Source organism: Astatotilapia calliptera, chromosome 16, assembly GCF_964374335.1.
Source record: "Astatotilapia calliptera chromosome 16, fAstCal68.1, whole genome shotgun sequence".
NCBI classification, from domain to species: Eukaryota; Metazoa; Chordata; class Actinopteri; order Cichliformes; family Cichlidae; genus Astatotilapia; species Astatotilapia calliptera.
This window is the reverse complement of record NC_137437.1, coordinates 37,599,533-37,622,915: the sequence shown is the minus strand read 5'-3', so window position 1 is coordinate 37,622,915 and position 23,383 is coordinate 37,599,533. Positions and strand designations below refer to the sequence as shown.

The 23,383-nt window shown below is 40.5% G+C and overlaps 1 protein-coding gene and 1 long non-coding RNA gene across 3 annotated transcripts; one reads left to right on the top strand and one right to left on the bottom strand.

Annotated features, from left to right (window-relative positions):
• The first annotated feature begins 1,892 nt into the window (after positions 1-1,892).
• arhgap15 (Rho GTPase activating protein 15) lies at positions 1,893-23,152 on the top strand. 2 transcript variants are annotated; one of them, XM_080290772.1, is made up of 13 exons: positions 1,893-2,310; positions 4,426-4,594; positions 4,664-4,735; positions 13,764-13,904; positions 14,001-14,090; positions 14,191-14,289; positions 14,448-14,577; positions 19,382-19,516; positions 19,885-19,983; positions 21,394-21,471; positions 21,868-22,002; positions 22,246-22,351; positions 22,727-23,152. In XM_080290772.1, the coding sequence occupies exons 1-13, from the start codon at positions 2,297-2,299 to the stop codon at positions 22,908-22,910; spliced, it is 1,452 nt and encodes a 483-aa protein (XP_080146898.1). In that variant the 5' UTR covers positions 1,893-2,296; the 3' UTR covers positions 22,911-23,152. The 2 variants fall into 2 exon arrangements, with proteins under 2 accessions (XP_080146898.1, XP_080146899.1); XM_080290773.1 differs by lacking the exon at positions 4,664-4,735.
• LOC145421040 (uncharacterized) lies at positions 16,259-17,237 on the bottom strand. Its single transcript, XR_013902309.1, has 2 exons — positions 16,954-17,237; positions 16,259-16,858 (listed from the first exon to the last, which is right to left on the bottom strand). It is a non-coding gene; the product is annotated as an uncharacterized LOC145421040 (long non-coding RNA).
• Positions 23,153-23,383: the final 231 nt, after the last annotated feature.

Below are 23,383 nucleotides of genomic sequence, written 5' to 3'. Positions count from 1 at the left end.
AAAGGATAGAAAGAAAGCTCCCCAAGTAGGGTTGAGAAGAGAAAAAAAGAGAGAGAGTAAGAAAGCTCCCCAAGTAGGGTTGAGAGGAAAAGAGAAAAGTCACGTAAAAACAGAAAAAGTGACAGAGAGAAAAATAGAAAAAACTAAGTACAGAAAAAATTAAAAAGCCAAGAAAAAACCTAAGTAAAGACGAAACAGAAAAAAGTAAGACAAAAAAGTCAGAAAGAAAAGCTAAGAAGAGAAAAGTATAAATAGAGGACAAACCAGTCCCTACCCTCATTGAGCCCAGCCTGATGAAGGCGAAGTAACGCCGAAACGTCGCGACGGGCTCAATAGAACAACTAATGGCCACTACTACCCAATGATGGGCAATTTTTTGATCCGGGGGCATCAGTGCCTACCCCAGTCGAGTGAGCGTGCATCAGGGGACCCAGACTTCTGCCTGGGACCCCTTTCTTTCCCCAAACCCTTACCAGCCAGGTCCCGGTGGGGTGGGTGATGCCCCTACCCACATCTCCTACCCTAACCTTAACCTATCCCCCCCTCCCTGTCCCAAACCCCAGAAAAAACAGAAAAAAAGCCTAAAAAAATGGAAAAACAAAAAACAGAAAAAGAAGCCTAAATAGAGTGGTTACTAAGGATGGGGGTGCCAGAAAAACAAGATGATAGACAGAGTGGACTAAGGAATAGGGGGTGCCATAAAGAAAAAGGATAGAAAGAAAGCTCCCCAAGTAGGGTTGAGAAGAGAAAAAAAGAGAGAGAGTAAGAAAGCTCCCCAAGTAGGGTTGAGAGGAAAAGAGAAAAGTCACGTAAAAACAGAAAAAGTGACAGAGAGAAAAATAGAAAAAACTAAGTACAGAAAAAATTAAAAAGCCAAGAAAAAACCTAAGTAAAGACGAAACAGAAAAAAGTAAGACAAAAAAGTCAGAAAGAAAAGCTAAGAAGAGAAAAGTATAAATAGAGGACAAACCAGTCCCTACCCTCATTGAGCCCAGCCTGATGAAGGCGAAGTAACGCCGAAACGTCGCGACGGGCTCAATAGAACAACTAATGGCCACTACTACCCAATGATGGGCAATTTTTTGATCCGGGGGCATCAGTGCCTACCCCAGTCGAGTGAGCGTGCATCAGGGGACCCAGACTTCTGCCTGGGACCCCTTTCTTTCCCCAAACCCTTACCAGCCAGGTCCCGGTGGGGTGGGTGATGCCCCTACCCACATCTCCTACCCTAACCTTAACCTATCCCCCCCTCCCTGTCCCAAACCCCAGAAAAAACAGAAAAAAAGCCTAAAAAAATGGAAAAACAAAAAACAGAAAAAGAAGCCTAAATAGAGTGGTTACTAAGGATGGGGGTGCCAGAAAAACAAGATGATAGACAGAGTGGACTAAGGAATAGGGGGTGTCATAAAGAAAAAGGATAGAAAGAAAGCTCCCCAAGTAGGGTTGAGAAGAGAAAAAAAGAGAGAGAGTAAGAAAGCTCCCCAAGTAGGGTTGAGAGGAAAAGAGAAAAGTCACGTAAAAACAGAAAAAGTGACAGAGAGAAAAATAGAAAAAACTAAGTACAGAAAAAATTAAAAAGCCAAGAAAAAACCTAAGTAAAGACGAAACAGAAAAAAGTAAGACAAAAAAGTCAGAAAGAAAAGCTAAGAAGAGAAAAGTATAAATAGAGGACAAACCAGTCCCTACCCTCATTGAGCCCAGCCTGATGAAGGCGAAGTAACGCCGAAACGTCGCGACGGGCTCAATAGAACAACTAATGGCCACTACTACCCAATGATGGGCAATTTTTTGATCCGGGGGCATCAGTGCCTACCCCAGTCGAGTGAGCGTGCATCAGGGGACCCAGACTTCTGCCTGGGACCCCTTTCTTTCCCCAAACCCTAACCCATATTAATTACCTATAAGTCACTTATATCTTATAAATTAGATATTTAGGTGGAATAATTTTTCTAAAATAATAAATTTACTATGTACTAACACAACAACAGGCCAAGAAAGCCTTGAAATAATCGAAATAATCTGATTAGGTTCCTAATCAGCTGTTCTGAGTAATAGGTTTATAAATCCAGGGTAAATAAAGTCAGACCATCTGTAATGTTTGAACACCAGCACTGACAGAAGTGACAAACTGCCCGTGTCTGGTCTCACGAGAGTGAGGTTTGTTTTCAGGAAATGGGGAGGTTGCAGCAGTTGTAGTTTGAGACGTCTGGTTTGAAGAAACCACGTGATGCTTTTTACTTCCTCTGACAGTTAGGCCTCTCTGCGTCTCTTCTTTTGTGATCTGAGACATACAGAGATGGCGGGTACAAGGTGAGTTCATTTTAAATATGAAATCTCATTATTCTGTTGTCTCTGTGATTGGTTTGTTTTGGTGTGTGTCTGCAGGTCTCACCGCTGCGTTACTGGGGTTCACATTTGTTTACTTTCTGTAGGCCTCCGCTCACTTCTGGCTGAAATTTAAAAAAAAGGCCAATAATAATAGGAATAACCCTAAATGAGCATAAAGATTTCATTTGCTTATTTTTTTTAGACCAATCTCATCTGAAGTTATGGAAACATTGTAACAGTCTCTGATTCAGACTATGAGGTTATGATCGTAAGACTTCATGCATGACTGACGGTCCAGCTTCCGTTGTTTGGAGGGTTTCATTTTGTTTCCGGTTAATGAGGCTTCACTTCTCATCATGTCAGTTCTGAGACCTGATCATATTTTTAAGTGTGCTGTTTTTATGATGTGGTTTTATGTCACAGTCAGTTACTGAAACAGCTCAAACCCACAGAACTGCAGACACGAGGGATGATTCAAACATATGTCAACGTCATAAAAAACAAAATGATCAGAGTGTTTAATGTTTTTATTTGCATTTTCTAACACACTTACCAGACATTTCAACAATATATTTAAATGTAATATTGCACACTAAGAGTTCAGGAAGTACATACAAACCATCAGCTTCTTTCTATAGTCCCACATTCTCCAGCCCTACCCTCTTTTTTAAAATTATTTGATTAACCACATTTTAGGAGGAAGACCAAAGTGTTACGAGATGGTACTTTGACATTTTCTTGATACTGCTCAACCTCTGATGTACACCAAACTTTTCATTAAAACTGTTGAAAAAAGATGTGACTAGGGATTTCAAGAAATGCTGTTTTTTAATGTTGTTGATTGTTTTTCCATTGTATTCTCCAGGAAAAGTGTAAACGTCATCCTACTCTTTTCCAGCACACACATTGTGTGGACATAGAGATATACATGAAAACTTGATGTTTTTTAAGTTGTGCTTTTTCTTCTTTTCTCTTATTTCAGTTATATTTCCATGTTTGAAATAATCTCTCTCTCTCGCCCTCCCTCCCCCTTTGACTTTTGAGGGAATTGTTGTTGTGATTTGGCAGGATATAAATAAAAGACAATGGCTGTTTACACACCTGACACGTGGTAAAATTCTGTCACCAGAATCATGTGGCCTGGAAGTATCTGCATGACAGCAATAAGAACTACTTGAATTCTCCAGATACTAAGAAAAAGAGCTTCAATGCTTCCCTTATTAACGTCTTTAGAAGAGGAAAAATGCTGTTCTATAAAATACACCATCCAGCCATTCATGTAAACCAGCAACAGAACTGTAAATGTCAAGTAACAGTGTGTTTTACATTCCATGCCAAAAGCTGCCGACACTGCCAGTTTAAATACAACCGGACACACTCTTCTCTTATTCTAAGTCCTGGTTAATTTTCCTATCCAGCTTTCCTTATATTGTTTCCCACTTAGATCGAGGAAAACTGGTTAGAAAAGGAGAGAAGAGGTACTATTCAAACATACCCTCAGTCTTTTCAGCTCTGGTTTCCTTGCAGCTGGCTAGCAGAAAGGCAGACATTGTGTAACTAAAGTGAAGCAAACAGGAAAAAGTCAAACTGTCCTCAGATCCTTTTGTGGATGGAACTTCTGAATGTTCAGTCACTCAGTTTAAACAAACAGGAGGTGTAAACAGGTGAATAGACGCAGACAGAGCCATTTCAGTTAAGTTTAACTGATTCTAATATTACATATTTTATTAAATGTATTTTTATTTAATCATGGTTAATTTAACATTACGCATAATGGGTGTTTAAAAGCTACTTTTTCAATAAATTGTAAAATAAACTTTCAGTGGGGGGATACAAATTCTACAAAGTATTTCCCAAAGTACACAAATGAAAAGAATGAACAGTCCATGTACGTTTTTACCTGAGAAAATGGTTACCCATACTGCCTGGGGAAACATAATAGTCTTCATTATTTTAATGGGAAATAAAATGTAATATCATAATACATTTTCTCTAAAGTGGATTGTTTAAATGCATAGAAATATAAATTCACAGACATCATAACTAACTGTAAAGCTATGAAATGATAAAAATGATTGTTTTGTTTTTCATGTGCAGAATCACGAACCTGCAGAGTACCGTGAAACCAGGGATTCAGGCTCCACAGCGCAGCACAGCGACACAGGGAGCCGTGCAGATGCGCATTAAAAACTCTCCGAGCTCCGGAGACCGTCTGAGTCAGTCCAAGTCGATGGTGCTGCAGGAGACCGACCTTCCTCAGAAACCTGTACGTAAATCACAAAGAAGCACCAGCCTGCAGGAGACGCTTCTGTTTTAATGAACATGTCTTTTGCAGATCTCTCGACATCGCAGGAATCAGTCTCAGCACAATGTTGTGGTAGCAGGAGCTGCTACATTTGAGCCTCTGGTAATTACAACCTATATAATCATTACATTCCTCCTGTTTTCGAAAAGTTCCTTCACAGATCCGGTTTAATCTCCTCTCTCCACATCTGACTCCCCCCACATTCACTCCTCTGTAAGATGATCTTACTTTGTCATTTTGCTTTTTATTTGCGATCCACAACAACTGATCCCAGTGCAGATTGGTCATCATTTATGAAAACACAAAAAATCTACTTCCCAATTAAATGAATGAATGTTTCAACAACAGCACAGTGGCGTACGAAACAGTGATTAGCACTGTTTCCTCACAGCAAGAAGGTCCTGAGTTTGATTCCACCACCAGTCTCTCTGCGTTAGCCCTGTGACAGACTGGTGACGTGTCCAGAGTGTAAGTATTTACAATACTTACAGTGTAATTTGTGCATCCTTTCTTCTTTATCATCATCTTTATTTAGAAAGCAAGTGCTGCACATTGGAACTAAATAATAAAAATTCATAACATATAAATAAGATCCAAATAAAAGAAAGTGAAATAGTTAATTAATTAATAATTAATTTAATTTTAGGAAAAACTAAGTCTCATTGAGGCCAAAAGCCAAAGAATAAAAATGGGTTTTAAGACATTGTGGTGGGGCGTGGTTCGTGTGGGGGAAGTTGACACACCTGAGCTCGATCTCAGGCATATTAAATGTGCCAGCCCAAATGGAAAAGATACAAACTTTATAAGATTAATATATATCTGTCTTGTGTGAAACTTGTATGAAAAAGCATACAAGAGTGAAAACAGATAAGATCCCTTGAAAAATTATATAAATGAAACTTGTATGTTTTGAATACTTACTAAAACATTATATGAAAGTAATGAGAAAGTGGCCACTTTCATGAGTAAATCATGTAAGCCTTATATGATTCACTATATGAAGTAGGCCACATCTGATGCAAGTCTTTTGTAAGTTTTTACTATTTCTTTTCCATATGGGAGGACCTGAGGAAGTGTTTGTTTGTTTGGTTGGGTGGGTGTTAAGATAAGATAAGATAAGATAACCTTTATTAGTCCCACACGTGGGAAATTTGTTTTGTCACAGCAGGAAGTGGACAGTGCAAAAGTTATGACGCAAAAATTAGAATACAATAAGAATAAATACAGTACACAGCTGTACAGAATAGAATAAAATAATATACTATATACAGTAGAATAAATTAGAATAAAAATATACAATAAGATAAAAATAGAATACGAATGCTATATACAACTGAGTAAAAATACAACGATGCCAGAAAAGATTATTGCACTTAGTGTTATTGCACATGTGTGGATGTGTGTGCTTGATCAGTTAAAGTCTTTATTATGGAGTCTGACAGCAGTGGGGAGGAAAGACCTGCGAAATCTCTCCGTCCCACACCGTGGGTGCCGCAGTCTCCCACTGAAGGAGCTGCTCAGTGCTGTCACAGTCTGCTGCATGGGGTGGGAGACGTTATGTGTGGGATGCAGCTGAAAAGCTGTGGCCGGGAGTTGTAGATGCAGCAACCAGGAATAAAAAGTGTGTAAAGAGTGAAAGTATGTGGTCGGGGCCGTCATTGCTGTCACAGACGTGTTTTAAAAGTGGACAGTGAAGGGCCCTGGCTGTATCCCAATTCAGGGTCTGCAGCCTTAAAGGCCGCATTTTAAGGCCGATTACGTCACAGCGACGCGACAAAGGCTGTCCCAATTTGAAGGCTGCTCGAAATGCAGCCTCAAATGCGTCCTTCATTTCCCTGAATTTTAAGGACGTGGCGGTGTAGACTTCATGGCCAAATATATCCCAGAATGCATAGCGCGGCGGTGGGTGTGGATAATTTTGCTGAAAAAAACGGCGGATGAGGGGCGCCTGAAGAGTAAATTTTAAGTAAGTACTGAATATTATGTCACTTATTTATGTGCAAATGTTTAATAATGAAGAACATTAAAACATTACTGTTGGCCACATGTCGGCAAAGTCATGTGACATTAGTGACGTTTGTACTAACTTGGTTTTAAAGCCTTTACTTTAAAATATACGCCGTTCAATAGCTGACCTTAATCTTACAGAGAATGACCAAAGCTCATGTAGAAACAAACAAACAAATGAACAAATGATTTTCTTCATTTCATTTCTGTCAAACAAAGCTGTATGAAACGTTTCCAGCTGTTAGTATCATGGTTGCTAGGCAACCTGGGCAGCGCAACGGAGGCTAGACCATCCCATTTCACAAGCCTCGCACTTCCGGCCTTAGCGGTCTTTAAGTACGCGGCCCTTGAGGATCGTTGAGACTGCGTACTTTAAGGCTGCAGACCTTGAATTGGGATACAGCCCCTCTCTAACATGGAAGGGCAAGTTATTCCATTATTTAGGAGCCATGATAGAAAAGGCCCCGCCCCCTGTGAGCTTCCTCCTGGATCTCAATACTTCCAGGAGCAGCTGGTCAGCTGACCTGAGAGACTGACAAGGTGTGCGTGGATGAAAAAGCTCAGAGAGGTAGTGAAAGAATTTAAAAACCAAACATGAGAATCTTAAAATGAACTCTAAAAGACACAGGCAGCCAATGCAGTGAGGCCAGGACAGGGGTTATATGCTCTCTTTTACGAGTTCCTGTTATGCAGTCATGCAGCGGCATGAACCAGCTGCAGACGTGAGAGCAACGACTGACTGACCTCCACATAAAGTGAGTTACAGTAGTTCAGACGGGATGAAATAAAAGCATGGATCACTGTTTTAAGGTGCTGCCTCGAAAGAAAAGATTTCACTCTTGCCAGTCGCCTTAAGTAATAAAACTGGACTTCACCACTGCTCTGATTTGGTTGTCCAATTTAAAACCACTGTCCAACTTAAAACCAAGGTCAGTAATTACAGGTTTAAAATAAACTTCCAGGGATCCAAAATCAACAGGAGGACTAACAGGCACCACTGGGTCCACACACCAACAATTCTGTTTTCTTGTACTTGAAATTTAAGTAGTTTAAAGCCAACCAAGCTTTAATGTCATCTAGACATGTCAAAACACGTTTTATGGAGGTGCTATCCTTCTGCTTTAGTGGCAAATAGATCTGGCATTCATCAGCATGTGCAATGAAAAGAGATCCCATGCCTTCTTAGGAAGATGGCGCCAGCAGTATGCACGGCGACACGTCCGTCAACTCTGCTAGCTTTGCTTTGGCTTTCGCTAGCCTTATCCTTTTCTATTTGATCCTAAAATGCCCTCGCTCTGCGTGTGTACAATCGCCAGCTACTCTTAGAAATCAAAGCATCGTATGACCTGGCTCTTAAACAAACGGACACAGGAGATGATTATGGGCCTCCTCCACCACTTTTTGAGCCCTGTATTCCGGTTTATCTGTGCCAACACTCCTACACCACTTCCTGGAAGAAGCACCCGAGGAAACGATGAAAGCGGGCTGGTACACTCATCAAAGTCCGAGCTCTTCTCCATGCTTCTCGTGGAACTACTGGACCAGCAGAGTGCATCTTTAGATGGATCCTGCCTGTTGTCCCTGGAGCTCCCATGACACTTGATCCCCCGCTCTCAGCATTCTATTTCCCTAAGCGGCCTCGGACCCGTGGATGCGGTGTGGACCACAGAAATCTTCGTACACTTAACCAAGCTGGAACATCTGATGTTAGGATCTACACACTCCAAATGGATTTACTAAATGTAAGATCATTAGCAAACAAGACGTTTGTATTAAACGACTTCCTAAAGTCACAACAGTTGGACTTTCTGTTTCTGACAGAAACATGGCTTCAACCCGGTGAGTCTGGAGCTTTTTTGGAACTGGTTCCTCCTAATTTCTCATTCTTCACTCTCCCTCAGCCCTCTGGTAGGGGGGGAGGCTTAGCCACCGTGTTCAACGCTCGATTTCACGATTTCATCAAATATTACAGCACGACTCATTTTCTAGTTTTGAACTCCAACTGTTTGAGTTACACCTACACTCTGCTGCGCCTTTGCTGTGTGCCCTCATATACCGTCCTCCATCTTAAAAAGGATTTTATCAAAGAGTTTTCAGGTTTTATGGCTGGAATCGTTCTTAAATTCGACAGTTTTTTCATCCTTGGTGATTTTAACATCCATGTCTGCTGTGACTCTAAACTTTTGGTCAAGGACTTTAAATATTATTGACTCTTTTAACTTGACCCAGTGGGTTACCGGTCCCACGCATGAAAAAGGTCATACACTGGACTTGGTGCTCTCCCACGGGCTGGATGTGTGCATCACGGAAATATCCAAGTTGCGCATCTCCGATTATCTTCCTGTGTTGTTCACTGTAACGCTGCGCTGCTCTTAATGCTCTGACAGCGCCCGCTTTTTCTGCTGCCTTTATGGATTCTGGAATAATGAACTCCAACTGTAAGAGTGTTGAGGACCTTTCGGACATTCTTCATTCTACCTGCACTGATATTTTGGACTCGATTGCTCCATTGACAAGATTCTATCGATTAGGGCTCTTGTCTCGTCGTCTGCTGCTTGAGATCATTGTCTTTCTCCTATGTGCTCAGCTGTCCTAGAGCAGTTTGATCCCGTCTCCCTTAATGACTTGACCGCAGTAGTTAGTAACTAGGGCTGGGTATCGTCACTGATTTCTAGAATCGATTCGATTCCAATTCACAAGGTCCCGAATTGATTCGATCCACGATTCGATTCAATTCGATTCGATTAAAATCTGGGAAATTTTGCCTGAGACAGTCAGAAATATTATAATTCAGATCAGTACATTTACATATTTTTGTATCTATAAAAAGGAAGCTGACACTTTCCAGACTTTATCAAAGGTGTGAGCGTTACAGCAGAGGCCTTTGTGTCAAAGTAGCTGAAGATAAAACACAGAAAAACATGAAGGTGATTTTCCTGGCCTGGATTTTATTAAAATATTCCACAGTACATCAAAAACGAAAGAAAACCATTAATCAACATATGAACATTACCTCTGAAGTTACAGCGGTTTTATTACAGACACAGCTGAGCGTTTTGCATTTTGCAAAATTTTAAAAAGTTTATATTTGTTCAGAAGCCTGTTGAACAGCAGAAATTAGGTTTTCTTTTCAGAAGTAAGTAAAAGGGGAAAAAAAACAGCGGCCGACAGCCTGTAAACAACGGTAGACTTGTTTGTAACAAGCAAGCAAATAATGCAGAAAACAGATTTTTAGATGGAAAACTGTTCTTGAAGTACAGACAGACAGAGAGAGAGAGAGAGAGAGACAGACAGACAGACAGACAGACAGAGAACAGCAAAAGTCAGAGTGAATTCATGACAATGTTTATGTGAAGCTAGTTTGGATCTTTTGCTGCTGGTTTGGTCAATAATGTTTGAAGAGAGATAAAACCAACAGCTTTAGAATCACCGCAAAAAGGGCGTGAACACAAAGCGCGGACATCAGAATCAGCGAGCTGTCGGCTTTCAGCCCCAACCCTGTCCGTGCCGTTGGGTGAGAAAGTCACATCTCACTGATTCTGATCCGTCGGCGGGTCCGAGCTTTGTGTTTACATCTTTGTGCAGAATCCGTGTTCCTGCTCTCATTTACTGTTTTAGCTGTTTGGTGGTTCTTAAAATTTTGTGAGATTTCACCAGAGATTCTGGCGTTTCGGGCAAAATAAATTAATATAAAAAAATAGATTCAGGATTTTAATAAATCGATATCACGTTATCCAAGCCTGAATTGATTTTAATCGATAAATCAATTATCAAAACCCACCCCTATTAGTAACCTAAGATCATCACACTGCCCATCCGTCTCCCTCCAAGCTTCCTTAAAAGCACTTTTAATACACTTTTAATGTTGGGCCTTTTATCCTGAGATTAATTAATACGTCCCTTGCTACAGGCTGCGTCCCATCATGCTTTAAACAAGCTGTAGTTCAGCCTCTTCTTAAAAAAAACAAAACCTGGACCCAACTGTTCTGTCCAACTACAGGCCTATCTCAAAGCTTCCTTTTCTATCTAAAGTCTTGGAAAAAGTGGTCTACCTACAGTTGCAGGCCCACCTTGATTTTAATATGATCTCTGAAAAATTTCAGTCTGGTTTTAAATCACTACATAGCACTGAGACGGCACTTTTAAGGATTTTTAACGATGTTCTTTTAACTCTGGACTCTGGCAGCCCTGCTGCCCTTTTATTGTTGGACTTGTCAGCAGCTTTTGACACGGTCGACCATGACATCCTGTTATCACGGCTAGAATTTCATGCTGGCCTAAAAGGATCTGCCCTCCAGTGGTTTCGGTCCTATTTGTCAGAAAGGTCTTTTCATGTCAATATGGGCCCCCACAACTCCAAAATAGCCCCTCTTAAATACGGTGTACTTCAAGGCTCTATTTTGGGTCCTGCCCTGTTCGCACTCTATTTGTTGCCATTGGGCTCCATCTTCTCACGGTACAGCATTTCATTTCACTGTTTTGCTGATGATTTGCAGATTTATCTACCTTTAAAAGCAGGGTCAGACCATCCCCAGCTCTTATTACGCTGACGATTTCAAACAGTGGTTGTTATTAAATTTTTTAGGCAGCCTCGCCTCTGTCAGTGCGCCCCAGGGTGGCTGTGGCTACAATGTAGCTTGCCATCACCAGTGTGTGAATGTGTGTGTGAATGGGTGGATGACTGGATATGTAAAGCGCTTTGGGGTCCTTAGGGACTAGTAAAGCGCTATATAAATACAGGCCATTTACCATTTTAAAGCTAAATGAAAGTAAAACTGAGGTTGTCATTTTTGGCAACTTTAATCATATCGACAGCACTCTGGGCACCCTTTCCTCGTATTGTAAAACACATGTAAAAAACCTCGGTGTCTACATTGATGGTTCTTTTAAATTCAATAAGCAGGTAAGTGCAGTAGTTCAGTCCTGCTTTTTTCAGTTAAGACAGCTGGCCAAGGTAAAGCCATACCTCCCGGCTAACGTCTTTGAGCGTGTTATTCACCTTTTCCTTACTTGCAGATGAGACTACTGCAATTCATTGTGTTATGGTCTAGATCAGGCCTCCATCCATCGTCTTCAGATGGTCCAAAATGCAGCTGCTCGCCTGCTAACTGGTACCAAATGGAGAGAGCATATAACCCCAGTTTTAGCTTCTTTACACTGGCTTCCTGTCTCGTACAGGATCCAATTTAAACTTTTACTTTTTGTTTTTAAGACACTTAATGCCCGAGCCCTTCCTTACCTCCTTATGCTCCAGGAAAAACCACGAGGTCTAGCTCAAAATTAATACTGTCCATCCCACAGACTTATCTCAAAGCTCATGGTGATAGATCCTTCTCTGTGGCAGGTCCCAGACTTTGGAATAGTCTCCCCTTAAATATTAGATCTGCACAAACACTTGAGCAATTTAAATCATTACTAAAGACACATTTCTATGCCCTGGCTTTTAACACACTATGACCCAAGCATTTTGCTGTTATTTGAATTAGTCTTAGTTATTGTTTTAATTCTTTTGTTTTTTTATTGTTATTATTGTACTACATTGTTGCTTTTTAATACCATTTTTATATTGTTAAGCACTTTGTGCAGCATCGGCTGTTTGAAATGTGCTATATAAATAAATTTGACCTTGACCTTCTAAGGATGGAGCCCTGTGGGACGCTGCATGACAGAGGAGCAGAAGATGATTCAGAACTGAGAAGGCTGGTGGAGACAATTGGTTTAGGTCTTATTTGGCCAAGAGAACTAAGTGCAGAGCCACCAATACCCACTACATCATTTAATCAAGAATTAGACTATTGTGGTCTACGGTGTCAAAAACAGCAGCTAGGTCAAGCAAGACCAGAACGAATCACATACCAGAAGGATGTCATTAAAAAACCCTTAATGCAGATTCTGTGCTATGAAGGGTTTTAAAACCTGATTGAAAAAACCTCAAGGATGCCATTATCATCTAGAAAATATTGAAGTTGACTAAAAACTGTTTTCTCTAAAACCTTGGAAAGTAAAGGCAGCTTGGAAATAGGCCTATAATTGGCCACGACTGTGTGATCAAGGCCAGGTTTCTTAAGCAGTGGCTGCACTACTGCATGTTTGAAATTTGCAGGAACCATACAAGAAGACAGACTGCTGTTAATAATGTCAAGGACATACTGTCCTATACTAGGAGAAATGTCTTTAAAAATAAAAAATTGTGGAGGAAAAGGATCCCGTGGGGAACCTGTGAGCTTAATATGGTGCACCACATCCTCTAAAGTGGAGAGCGTCACAAGCTCAAACTGAGTAAAAACAGCAGTGCAAGGGACAGAGAAAGAGGGGTCAGAGTCAGGAGCTGTGATCAGAGCCCTGGTGGTGACAAAAAAAAAACAAAAAAACAAAAAACAACAACCCCTCAGAAAATTATTGCAAATATCAGGAGAAATTTCCAAACAGACATTCAGTGGAGTATTAGGAACAGAGTCAGTGGTGTTAAATAACACACATGGGTTAGGACTGTTGGAAGAAATGATATTTTCAAAATATGCCCTTTTTTGTCTCTTTGACAGTTTTCTGGTAGCGATGTCAGCAGTCTTTGAAAATTTGAAATGATACATGCAGTTTTTCCTTTCTCCATCTGGGTTCTGCTGGGTGACGTTCCCTCTTGACAGCGTGAGCGCTGTCATTAAACCAAGGCGCAGGTTTAGCCCGAGGCTGTCTGGGTTTTAATGGAGCCCCACAGAGTCAGAGAAATTCCTCTTGCATCCAGATGGCTATCCAAATCTGACATGCAGATTTGGATAGCCATCTGGATGGAACTACTGGTGAGGCCAGGAACGTTCAAAGCTTTGAAGTGGCTTGTTCTGATCCCCACAAGTGAGTCTGATTATCGGTGTCTACAGAGAGTTCACTGACATCTTGGTTTGGTTGACATATGGATTAAATATGCATGTCAGTTCATTCAGATTAGTTTTTCACAAGTAAACATGGCTAACCTTTAGAGTTACTGTTTATTTTAAAATAGATTTGATGTAAAGTCCCATGTTCAGTTTGTCTTTCTGGGTTTCTGATGATTCTCCCCCCCCGCTCTCGACAGCATATGTATAAAACGTCTGAACACTTCCTTAATTTCCCTTTTGTGTGCTTCCAGGTGGATTTGAAAGGTGAAATCATGAATATGGCTAAAATTTCAGACAGTGGTAAGAAGCAGAGGAAGAACTGGTCTTCAGTGTGGACTGTGCTCACCTCAGACCAGTTAATGTTTTATAAAGACAAACAGGAAACTGGACTGGTATAAAAATCTTTCATCACTACTGTCAGTGTATCTCTACTTATATTTATCATGTCTAACTTGTGTGACCCATCACATTACTGTCTTTGCGCTTAGAAACCAGGAGGTAAGGCAGATGTGCTTCAGCTGTGTGGAGCATTCATTGAGTGGAATACTGAGAAATCAAGCAGGAAAAATGTCTTCCAGGTGAACACTTAATTGCTGCTGATGGCTTATTCTCTCTGGTTATTTAAAATAGATGGTACAGAAATGAACTGGTTTTTTTGGTTGTTTTTACCTGTTCTAGATTAAAACAAGCACAGGAAGTGAGTACCTTGTCCAGACTGACAGTTACTCCACTGCCAGCAAATGGTACGACGCCATCAAAAAGACCGTCGACTCTTCAGTAAGAAGTCACCACCCTTTAAAATCATCATCACTATATTCCTTGTTCATTAATTATAAATTATTTCTGTGCATTTTGTGAATTTCTTTTCAAAAAGACAAATTGATCACTTATCAAACTAATCTTCCTGAGATTGCTTGTACCTCTTTTCTGCTCAGACTAAAGAAGGTTTTCCTCTGCGGAGATCAAACAGTACAGACTACCTGCCCAGACACAGCTCCCTACCTGGATATGGCTCTGCTTCTCCTGGTGTCAAACAACGTAACCCAATACACCGACGATCTATCAGTGAGTCTGAGGAATAATGATTTGTATTTATACAAAGCAGCAGTGAGCAGCTAAAGCCACAGAAACCATTAGTGTGTAAAACATGATTCACATCTAAATTATCATGACTGCTCCATAACTGCTGGAGGTGGAAAGCAGCTGTGCAACTCCTAAAAAAAGTTAAGGTAATAATGTCACGCGGGCGGAAACTGACTCAGGCGCAGACCAGCTGAACTAGAATTACAGTCACAAGTGTATTTACAAACACACTATGTGAAATTATAAACAGTGTATGGGGGCAGGGACTTTCATTGGTCCAAGGGAAAAAGCGAAGCACACTCTGCTCGTTCGCTCCTCTCGCATTTGTCATTAGCACTCTCACCTACTCCACGCCACGCTGCCAGGGAAACAGATCTAGGGATAAGGACAAGTCCAGGAGTCTATGCACAGGAGAACCGTGGTTAGAATAAACTGAGAAATCACACAAGAAACAGATTATCAGAGCTGTACTGACGAGAATAACTCAACAATCAAGCAAAGACGCCTTCTTTGCTGGATGACAAATACAGTCCTTGGACCAGTCAATATGGGGTTTATGTGTATTTAGCCATGGATAACCGAGAACGAAGGATACAAGCATCATCAAACAGAAAGGAACTAATCTTTTCAACATGGTTGCAGGAAGAGGAGATCTGAATGGCCTGCAAGTGATGATACCCATCGTCACTTGCAGGCCAATATAAACCTGACACTAACACTGGAGTCTAGGTAGGGAGACGTCCTCAATCGTGCCCACCAGCATTCCTACTGCTACTGACGGACAAAATCTTTCGGCCACGTGGGACAGGTGTCTGCATAGTGTCCTTATCTGCCACAATAAAAACACTGACCAGCCAGATGTCATTTCCTGCAGTCTGAGAGCAAAAGTCGGGCCTGGCGTGGTCTGCTCTTCCTCCTCTGCTGGCTCGTCTCTTCCTGGCCTTCGTTCCCAGGGATCAGCCCCTCATGGATCTATCAGGACTGGAGACCTGTTTACCATATACCTGCATGTTGTCATCAATCCTAACAGTCATGGAAATCACAGCATCCTACTCACTGGAGTTGAATGCTACCGTGCAGTGACTTCTCTTCATAGTGAAAATACAACTTACAGCTCTATCTCTGTACAATGGTGCTCAGCTATCTCCACATGTTCCCGTAAATCTCCTGGGAGACTTTCACCTTGACGAGCTGGATTACTGACTGTGTTCCTCAACAATACAGTGTCAGCTACTGTGTTAAGTAGAGAGCCACTGACAAGGCTGATCAGCATCAGGATAGCATGATTAGTCAGGAGGGGTGGCCAACTCCAAGGCGGGAAACTCTTCAGGCCTGGTGTTGCACCAAAACACAAACACCACCATATGCACACAAACATGCACAGACTAGGGCCCTGTTCTTCGTACCTCGCTAAGTAAGTTAGCTGGATTAGATTGTTGACGATTTCGCGTGATCCTGGATCGTTCGGTTCCCCGAAGCTCATCCGGGACTTGCTGTCATAGCAACAGAGCTGTAAGCGTAAACCTGCTCAGGAGCAGGTTTACTTTATGTAAACAGGATTAGATCGCGGCCACGCAGGTATGTCCGCTTCATTTATACGAAAGCAACAGCGATATTTTTCCACTGTTTCACCATAAATAAATATTATCAATGTAACTAAAGATAATGCAGCACCTGATCCTTTTATTGATGTCACACAGATACATACAGGTCATTTCCTAAAAAAGGGAAATGTACTATTAACATTCTATTACATGTATGTGATTATTACAGATGTAATTCATATTTCAGAGTAGTAATTGTAAATTACTTCGTGTAATCAAGATGAGAGACCACGGCTATAAAAGCGAAGGTGGATTTGGGAAGCCTGTCGCAGCCATGTCCTGTCCGTATACGCGACCAACCCATTGCGGAAGGTGCAAGATTGATAAGGAGAGTCCTCAGAATTCAGCGTATATTGCGGGATAGACAGGATCCTTTAGCTCAGCGCGACAGTGTGCTCATAGAGAGATATCGATATTCCCGTGAGGGTATTATTTACTTAACCAACTTGTTGACGAGGGGGTGCAGGACCACCACCTGTCTTTTTTTCCTCTGCCCTTTTCTTGGTTGCTGTTATGAACAAACTAACAGAGTATTACAGGCCAGTATTACCTTGCCAAGAGACGAAAAGCAATCTAAGAGATAAATATTACCATTCTGTAGAATACTCCTGTATTCCACTTTTACTTGTTCCCATGTTCTTGTGGGTCCTGTTGTGGCTCTAATGTGAAAGGGGATATAATATAACATATTATAATATAATATAATGCCATATGATATTGGACAATATAGTGTCATATGATAGATCTACCCTACCGCCTACTGGTGTTGGCCAGAGGGGCCGATGGCGCGATATGGCAGCCTGGCTACAACCGTAGCTGCCTCCACCAGTGTGTGAATGTGGGAGTGAATGAATAGTGGCATCGTACAGCGCTTTGGGTGCCTTGGAAAGCGCTATATAAACCGAATCCATTATTATTATTATTATTATTAAATTACCTACGAGTTTGATTTGTCAGCAACTTTCTGCCAGCCCTCTCTCCTTGCTTTTGCAGCCTTTGCAGTGTTCTCTTGCGTTTTAATTAAACTCTGAAACTCCTGAAATCCCGCACTCATGAGTTCTTGCTCTGCTGCCGGAAAATACCGTGCACGCCCCATCGACATTTTCGCCGACCAATCAGAGGGTTGCCGATCAATGTTTCTACTATCGATGCGTAGCCCCTTTTACGACACCCAGTGATGTCACATTACTGCGTCCAGCTGTACTAATCGTCAACAGCAGGTGTGTTCGGGGAACCGGATTAGCGAGCTCACGGTTAGCGCGATGGTTTGGTCTTGGATGTGTCATGTGATCTTGGATGTAGTGAGCGACGTACGAAGAACAGGCCCCCGGAGTAGAAAACACAAATCCAAATACAACACAGACATGGCAGGTCGACCAGCGAGGAATGGCAGACCGTGACAGAAAAAGACTCTAAATGAATATCAATGGTACTAAAAGTAGCTGTAGATAATGTTACATCTGTGTGATGATTATGGGTCATTTTGTCTCTAATGGTTAAAATGTTATTTGTGAAGAAGTGGCTACAGTGCTGAAGAGAAACCTTCAGTTCTTATTTCTTATTTCTCCAGGCTAACTGATGATCCTCTAAATTTGCAACACACCATTTTCTCTCCAGCTTACGAGTCATCTGCTTTAGGCTACGTGTTTGAGAATTATACCACGGAGTCAGGTACTTCTGATTTGAGGCCTTAGTTTTCACAGGAGCTACAGTATCCAGAGTTGTATGTGGTGAGGAGGTAAAATTATTAACAAGATAATCGACCTCTGTTGGAGCAGCGTTCAGATAGCTGCTCTGCTCTGTGTTGGTACAGGGCATTGAAGATGATAACAGTGGGTGGATTATATTCTTAAACTTAGTTACAGCGCTTTCAGAAAGACATCTACTGTGATAAAGTCTACTCTCCACCGCTGTGTAATCAATTATTGTAAATGTAAATGTTATCAGGAAATGATCAGACAGGAGAGGGTTTTCAGGAAACACTGTTAAATGTTCAGTTTCTATGTTAAAACAAGATCTAGAGTGTGATTAAAGTGGTGGGTGGGTTCTTTTACATTTTGAGAGAAGCCAGTTGAGTCTAATAACAGATTAAATGCCATGTTGAGGCTGTCATTTTTAGCATCTACATGGATGTTAAAATCACCCACAATAATTATTTTATCTGAGCTGAGCACTAAATCAGATAAAAAAAAAGTCTGAGAAATCAGACAGAAACTCTGTGTAAGGCCCAGGTGGACGATAGATGATAACAAGTAAGACTGGTTTCTGAGTTTTACAGCTGGGGTGGACGAGGCGAAGCATCAGGCTTTCAAATGAATTAAAAGTCTGTCTGGGTCTTTGGTTGATTAGTAACCATATCATCAGAATATGGGTGATGAGAGACATCATTTAAAGTTAATATTGAGAAACATTATTCTGAACATTATTCCACCATAGTTTTTTGCAGATTGGTGAACCTCTGCCTTTTTTCACTTCTGAGAGCTCCTGTTGTGCCTAAACTGTACAAAGATTGGCTACAATTGTTTTGCATCCATTAAAACACTGTTGTGATTGGATACAATTACCCTGATTAGCTGCAAATTGTTCCTGCAGCTGTTTCTTTTTAGTACCACTTACTTATCCAGCTTTTTTTTGATCTGTCCCAACCCATATGGAAAAGATATATATAAATCTTATAAAGTTTTTATCTGTCTTGTATGAAACTTGTATGAAAAGCATACAAGAGTGAAAACACATATAAGATTCCTTGAAAAATTATATAATGAAACTTGTATGTTTTGTATACTTACTAAAAAAAATATATGAAAGTAATGAGAAAGTGGCCACTTTCATGAGTAAATCATGTAAGCCTTATATGATTTATATATGATTTACTCATGAAAGTAGCCACTTTCATGAGTAAATCATATATGTTTTTACTATTTCTTTTCCATATGGGAAGAGCTGATGTTTTGCTGCCATCTAATTCAAAATGAGCGCATGTGTGTGTTTTCTGTTCTATTGTGAGTAAAATATGGGTTTATAAGATTTGAAAATAATTAATTTCTGTTTTTTTAATCCCTAACCCTTTTACATTCAATTCAACTTAATTGAATCCTGTTTTATTTACACAGCACCAAATCACAACAACACTTGTTTTACATAGTATCTCAAAGCTGTACCTCAACCTGTTTCTTTTGTAGACATGTTTGGCAGCTCAAAGCTGAAGCACAGCGCCTCAGATAGCGCAGACAAGAATGGAGTGAAAAACCGGCTGAAGAAATTCATCATCAGACGTCCATCCATGAAGACTCTACAGGAGAAAGGCCTGATAAAAGGTTTCTGCTTGTTTTGCTTCAGCCTTTTTTCCTGAAGCCTTGTTTTCCAGTCGTGTTTTTATGCTTGCTTCCTTTCCTTTAGAAATGTCTTTTTTAAAAATTAAAACTTAACTAACAGTTTGGATAAATTTTGTTTCAACAGCATTGCTGGCAGACTAGAGAGGTTTAAGAAATAAAATAACATCGTGTTTTTATATACAGTGTTACCTTTGCAGAAGTTTTACAGGTTCGGTTTTACAACCTAACCCTGGCCCTAACACAAGCTTAAAATGATTTTTGTGAGTGAACTGGCTTTCAAAATGTGCTTAATCTAATAATTAAGTTAACAAAAATTCTAATTGATCAAATTGTTATAACATCTGTCTCAGATCGAGTGTTTGGCTGCCATCTGTCGAGTCTCTGTGAGCGTGAAGGGACCACGGTACCAAAGTTTGTTCGGATCTGTGTGGACGCCGTTGAGAAACGAGGTACGTTTACTGATACTGAAACTCAGACATGACTGTGCAAGATATGGACACCCACTCTCCCACCCATTCCTTGACATCCTTGCCAGTCACAGGAGCACGTTCAGTGAGAGACTGAGATTATCCATAATGCACCAATGAACGACACAGGAAATCATTGCTGCCCGTGGCCATCTACAGTACACAGTACAATAGTTACACCCCGTTGCACATGCTTTACAGTAAAATAATAACTAACAAAGTTTTACAGGTCAGAGTAAAACGTCAATCATATATATTTCACCTCTGCAATATTCTGGATATTTACAACTGAGCTACTTATATATTAGAGTTATTTCTTGTATTTTGTAAACTTTGTAATATATTGTATTATTTAGTTCAGTCTGTTACCGTTATTGTGTGTGTGTAACTGTGACCACATGATTTCTTTTGGCATTATTCTGATTCTAAACACAGGTACAGTGGTATGAAAAAGTGTTTGCCCTCTTCTTGAGTTCCATCTGGAAATTAAGAAGACTCAGATTCATGCTGACCAATGCATGAGCCAGAGTCAAGTTTCTGCATCTCTATGAAAGTTAAAAAGTACTTCTGCATGGAATTGTTGTATAAAGAATGTGCTGCCATCTGTTTGTGACCTCAAACTGAAGTGCACGTGGGTTCTGCAGCAGAACACAGCAGCAAGTCCTCCTCCGAGTGGCTTAAGAAAAACAAAATGAAGAATTTGGAGTGGCCCAGTCAAAGTCCTGACCTGAACCCAGAGTTTATAAAGCCAGTTCATGCTCAAATAACCTCGGATGTGCTAAAATTCCTCCACAGAGCTGTAGAAGATTCATTGCTAGTTATCACAATTGCAATTAGGCTGCTAACGATGGACCAACCAGTTATTAGGTTTAGGGCACTTTGGTGGGGTGTGGTCTGTGGTGCTGCTGCAGGAGATCACGCCTTGCTGGTTATGCGGACTGCTGTAATGCTGTTGTTGTTGGTGATGTGTGTGGCTGGCAGCTTTAGAGCTGCAGTCGTGTGTTTGTGACAACAACCGTGAGAATGCGAAATAAAGAGATGCTTATAAGCATAAAAATGTCGTCAGGTCTGCCATGGATCATTTACAGGGGCAATCAGTTTTCGTAGGTTTGGACTTTTCCCCTTGATAATAAACACCTTCATTGAGAAACTGCATTTTGTGTTTACTTGTGTTATCTTTGTCTATTTAAAATTTTTTGATAATCCGAACCATTTAAGTGTGACAAACATATGAAAAATTCAGGAAGGGGGAAAACACTGTATGTTTAGTTTCTGTTTCCTGAAAGCTAAAGCTGTTTGAGTACAATTAACTAGCAACGAGTTGTACATATGGATCTATTGAATGAGCTCAGACTTAAATTAAGGTTTTTAATAAAGTGTATCTCTTTGCAGGTCTGGAAGCTGACGGGATCTACAGAGTCAGTGGAAACCTGGCCACAATCCAGAAACTTCGCTTCCTCGTCGATGAAGGTCAACTAAACAGTAGCTTTTACAGTAGCTGTAAAGTAGTTAATTTCCCTTTCATTTATGAAAATGGGTTATAATTAATCAGCGTAAGTCTTACATTGCCCTGACAAAGCTAGGGGATTAAAACAAAGAGTCAAACAATGCAGGTTACAAAATGAAACAGAATTTTATTAAGAAATTAAACCTCGATACACAGCTAAGCAACTAAGTCAGTCAACCAAACCCATCAAAATAGTGCTTGTGGCATGGCCTTACACCAATAATTTATATCAAAATGTATTAAATCCTCCTAAGTAGACTCTGAAGTTAAAAACCAATACATATAAAATGGTAAAACAATGTGCTCTGACCTCTTCTCATAAAATCCTGCTCAGTAATATTTCCATGGTTGTCCCACAGAGGAGGACCTGGACCTGGAACACAGTCAGTGGGAGGATGTCCACGTCGTCACCGGAGCCCTCAAAATGTTTTTCCGTGAACTGCCGGAGCCACTGTTTCCATTTAGGTTTTTCCAGCCTTTTGTGGAGGCCATCAGTGAGTAAATCCTGCCTTTGTTATAAATCTTCAGTTTGTGATGACTTCATAAAATGGTTCTTTTATTTCTGTAATCTCTGCTGCTCTTGGTCAAGTCACTTTAAGAATGAGACTTGTATTTAGACAGAATCACCAGACTGCTTGAACAAGACTTTTCTCCCCCCCCCCCCAAGTTTAAAAACGTTTCAACTTCAATTAGAAATCTAAAGGTTAAACTAATGCTGCTGTCATTTGTTTTAACAGAGATCAAAGAACCCAAACAAAAAGTTCAGGCTGTGAAGAAACTGATACAGCAGCTGCCCAAACCCAACCATGACACCATGAAGCTTCTCTTCAGCCACCTGCACAAGTAATCCAACACACACCTGAACCTCACCTGTTAGGAGCATTTACAGTGTTCAGGTGGAATACTGTGGAATAAACCACTGCACATATTACTTTACAAACAAGTGATAATTCTTACATTCCTGTCCATATATTTGGCTTGTATCTTATGTTTCTTGTATTTTGCACACCGCTGTTGCTTGTGAAGCTTGCACACAAGAATTTCACTCACATGTGCTGTGTCAATAAAAGTGATTTGATTTGATGTTCACACAATCAGAAAGGCACCATCAGAAAGGGTCGTATTTATAAACTCAGGATGGGTAGCACATAGTACACTGTTTGATGCTTTGTTAGCTAATTTAAAGGACATGTTAACGTTTGCATTTTCCTTTTGCAGAGTTCTGGCCTTTTCCAGGAAGAACCTGATGTCCACTCAGGGCATCGGAATCGTGTTTGGTCCAACGCTGATGTGGCCTGAACTGGACGCCGGAAACATGGCGGTCAACATGGTGTATCAGAATCAGATTGTGGAGTTCATTCTCACTGAAAGCCAAGAAATCTTCAACTTGGACGGGAAGTAAAAGGTGCTGAGCGGGACCAAATCAGCTGATGGACTCACGTTTACAGATATTAGAAGCCATGTCTGGTTTGGGCCGGGATGTAAAAACTGGAATTTTCAGAAGATATTTTGTCAGAGTTTATATTGCATTAGCACAAATCTATAATTAAATGTTTTGACCCTTTTACCTCTGCCACAATCGGTGTTGTTTTCAAATACAAAAATATACAGTACTCCAATAAATAATTCTAATGATTTTCTGTATATAACCTACCACTGAATATTTAAAACATATCCTAGTGTCATTATAAAATTCAGCTGCATTATCACAAAATTAGCCTGCAGAGCAAACATGTATGAAACATGAATCTTAGTAATGTTTTTTTTATTTCAAATATAGCATTCACACTACTCAAGGCTTCACATGAACATCTCAAACAAACCCTGTCATATTATTGGTAAAATATTGCTGAAGATTATTTTAAAGTTATTGAA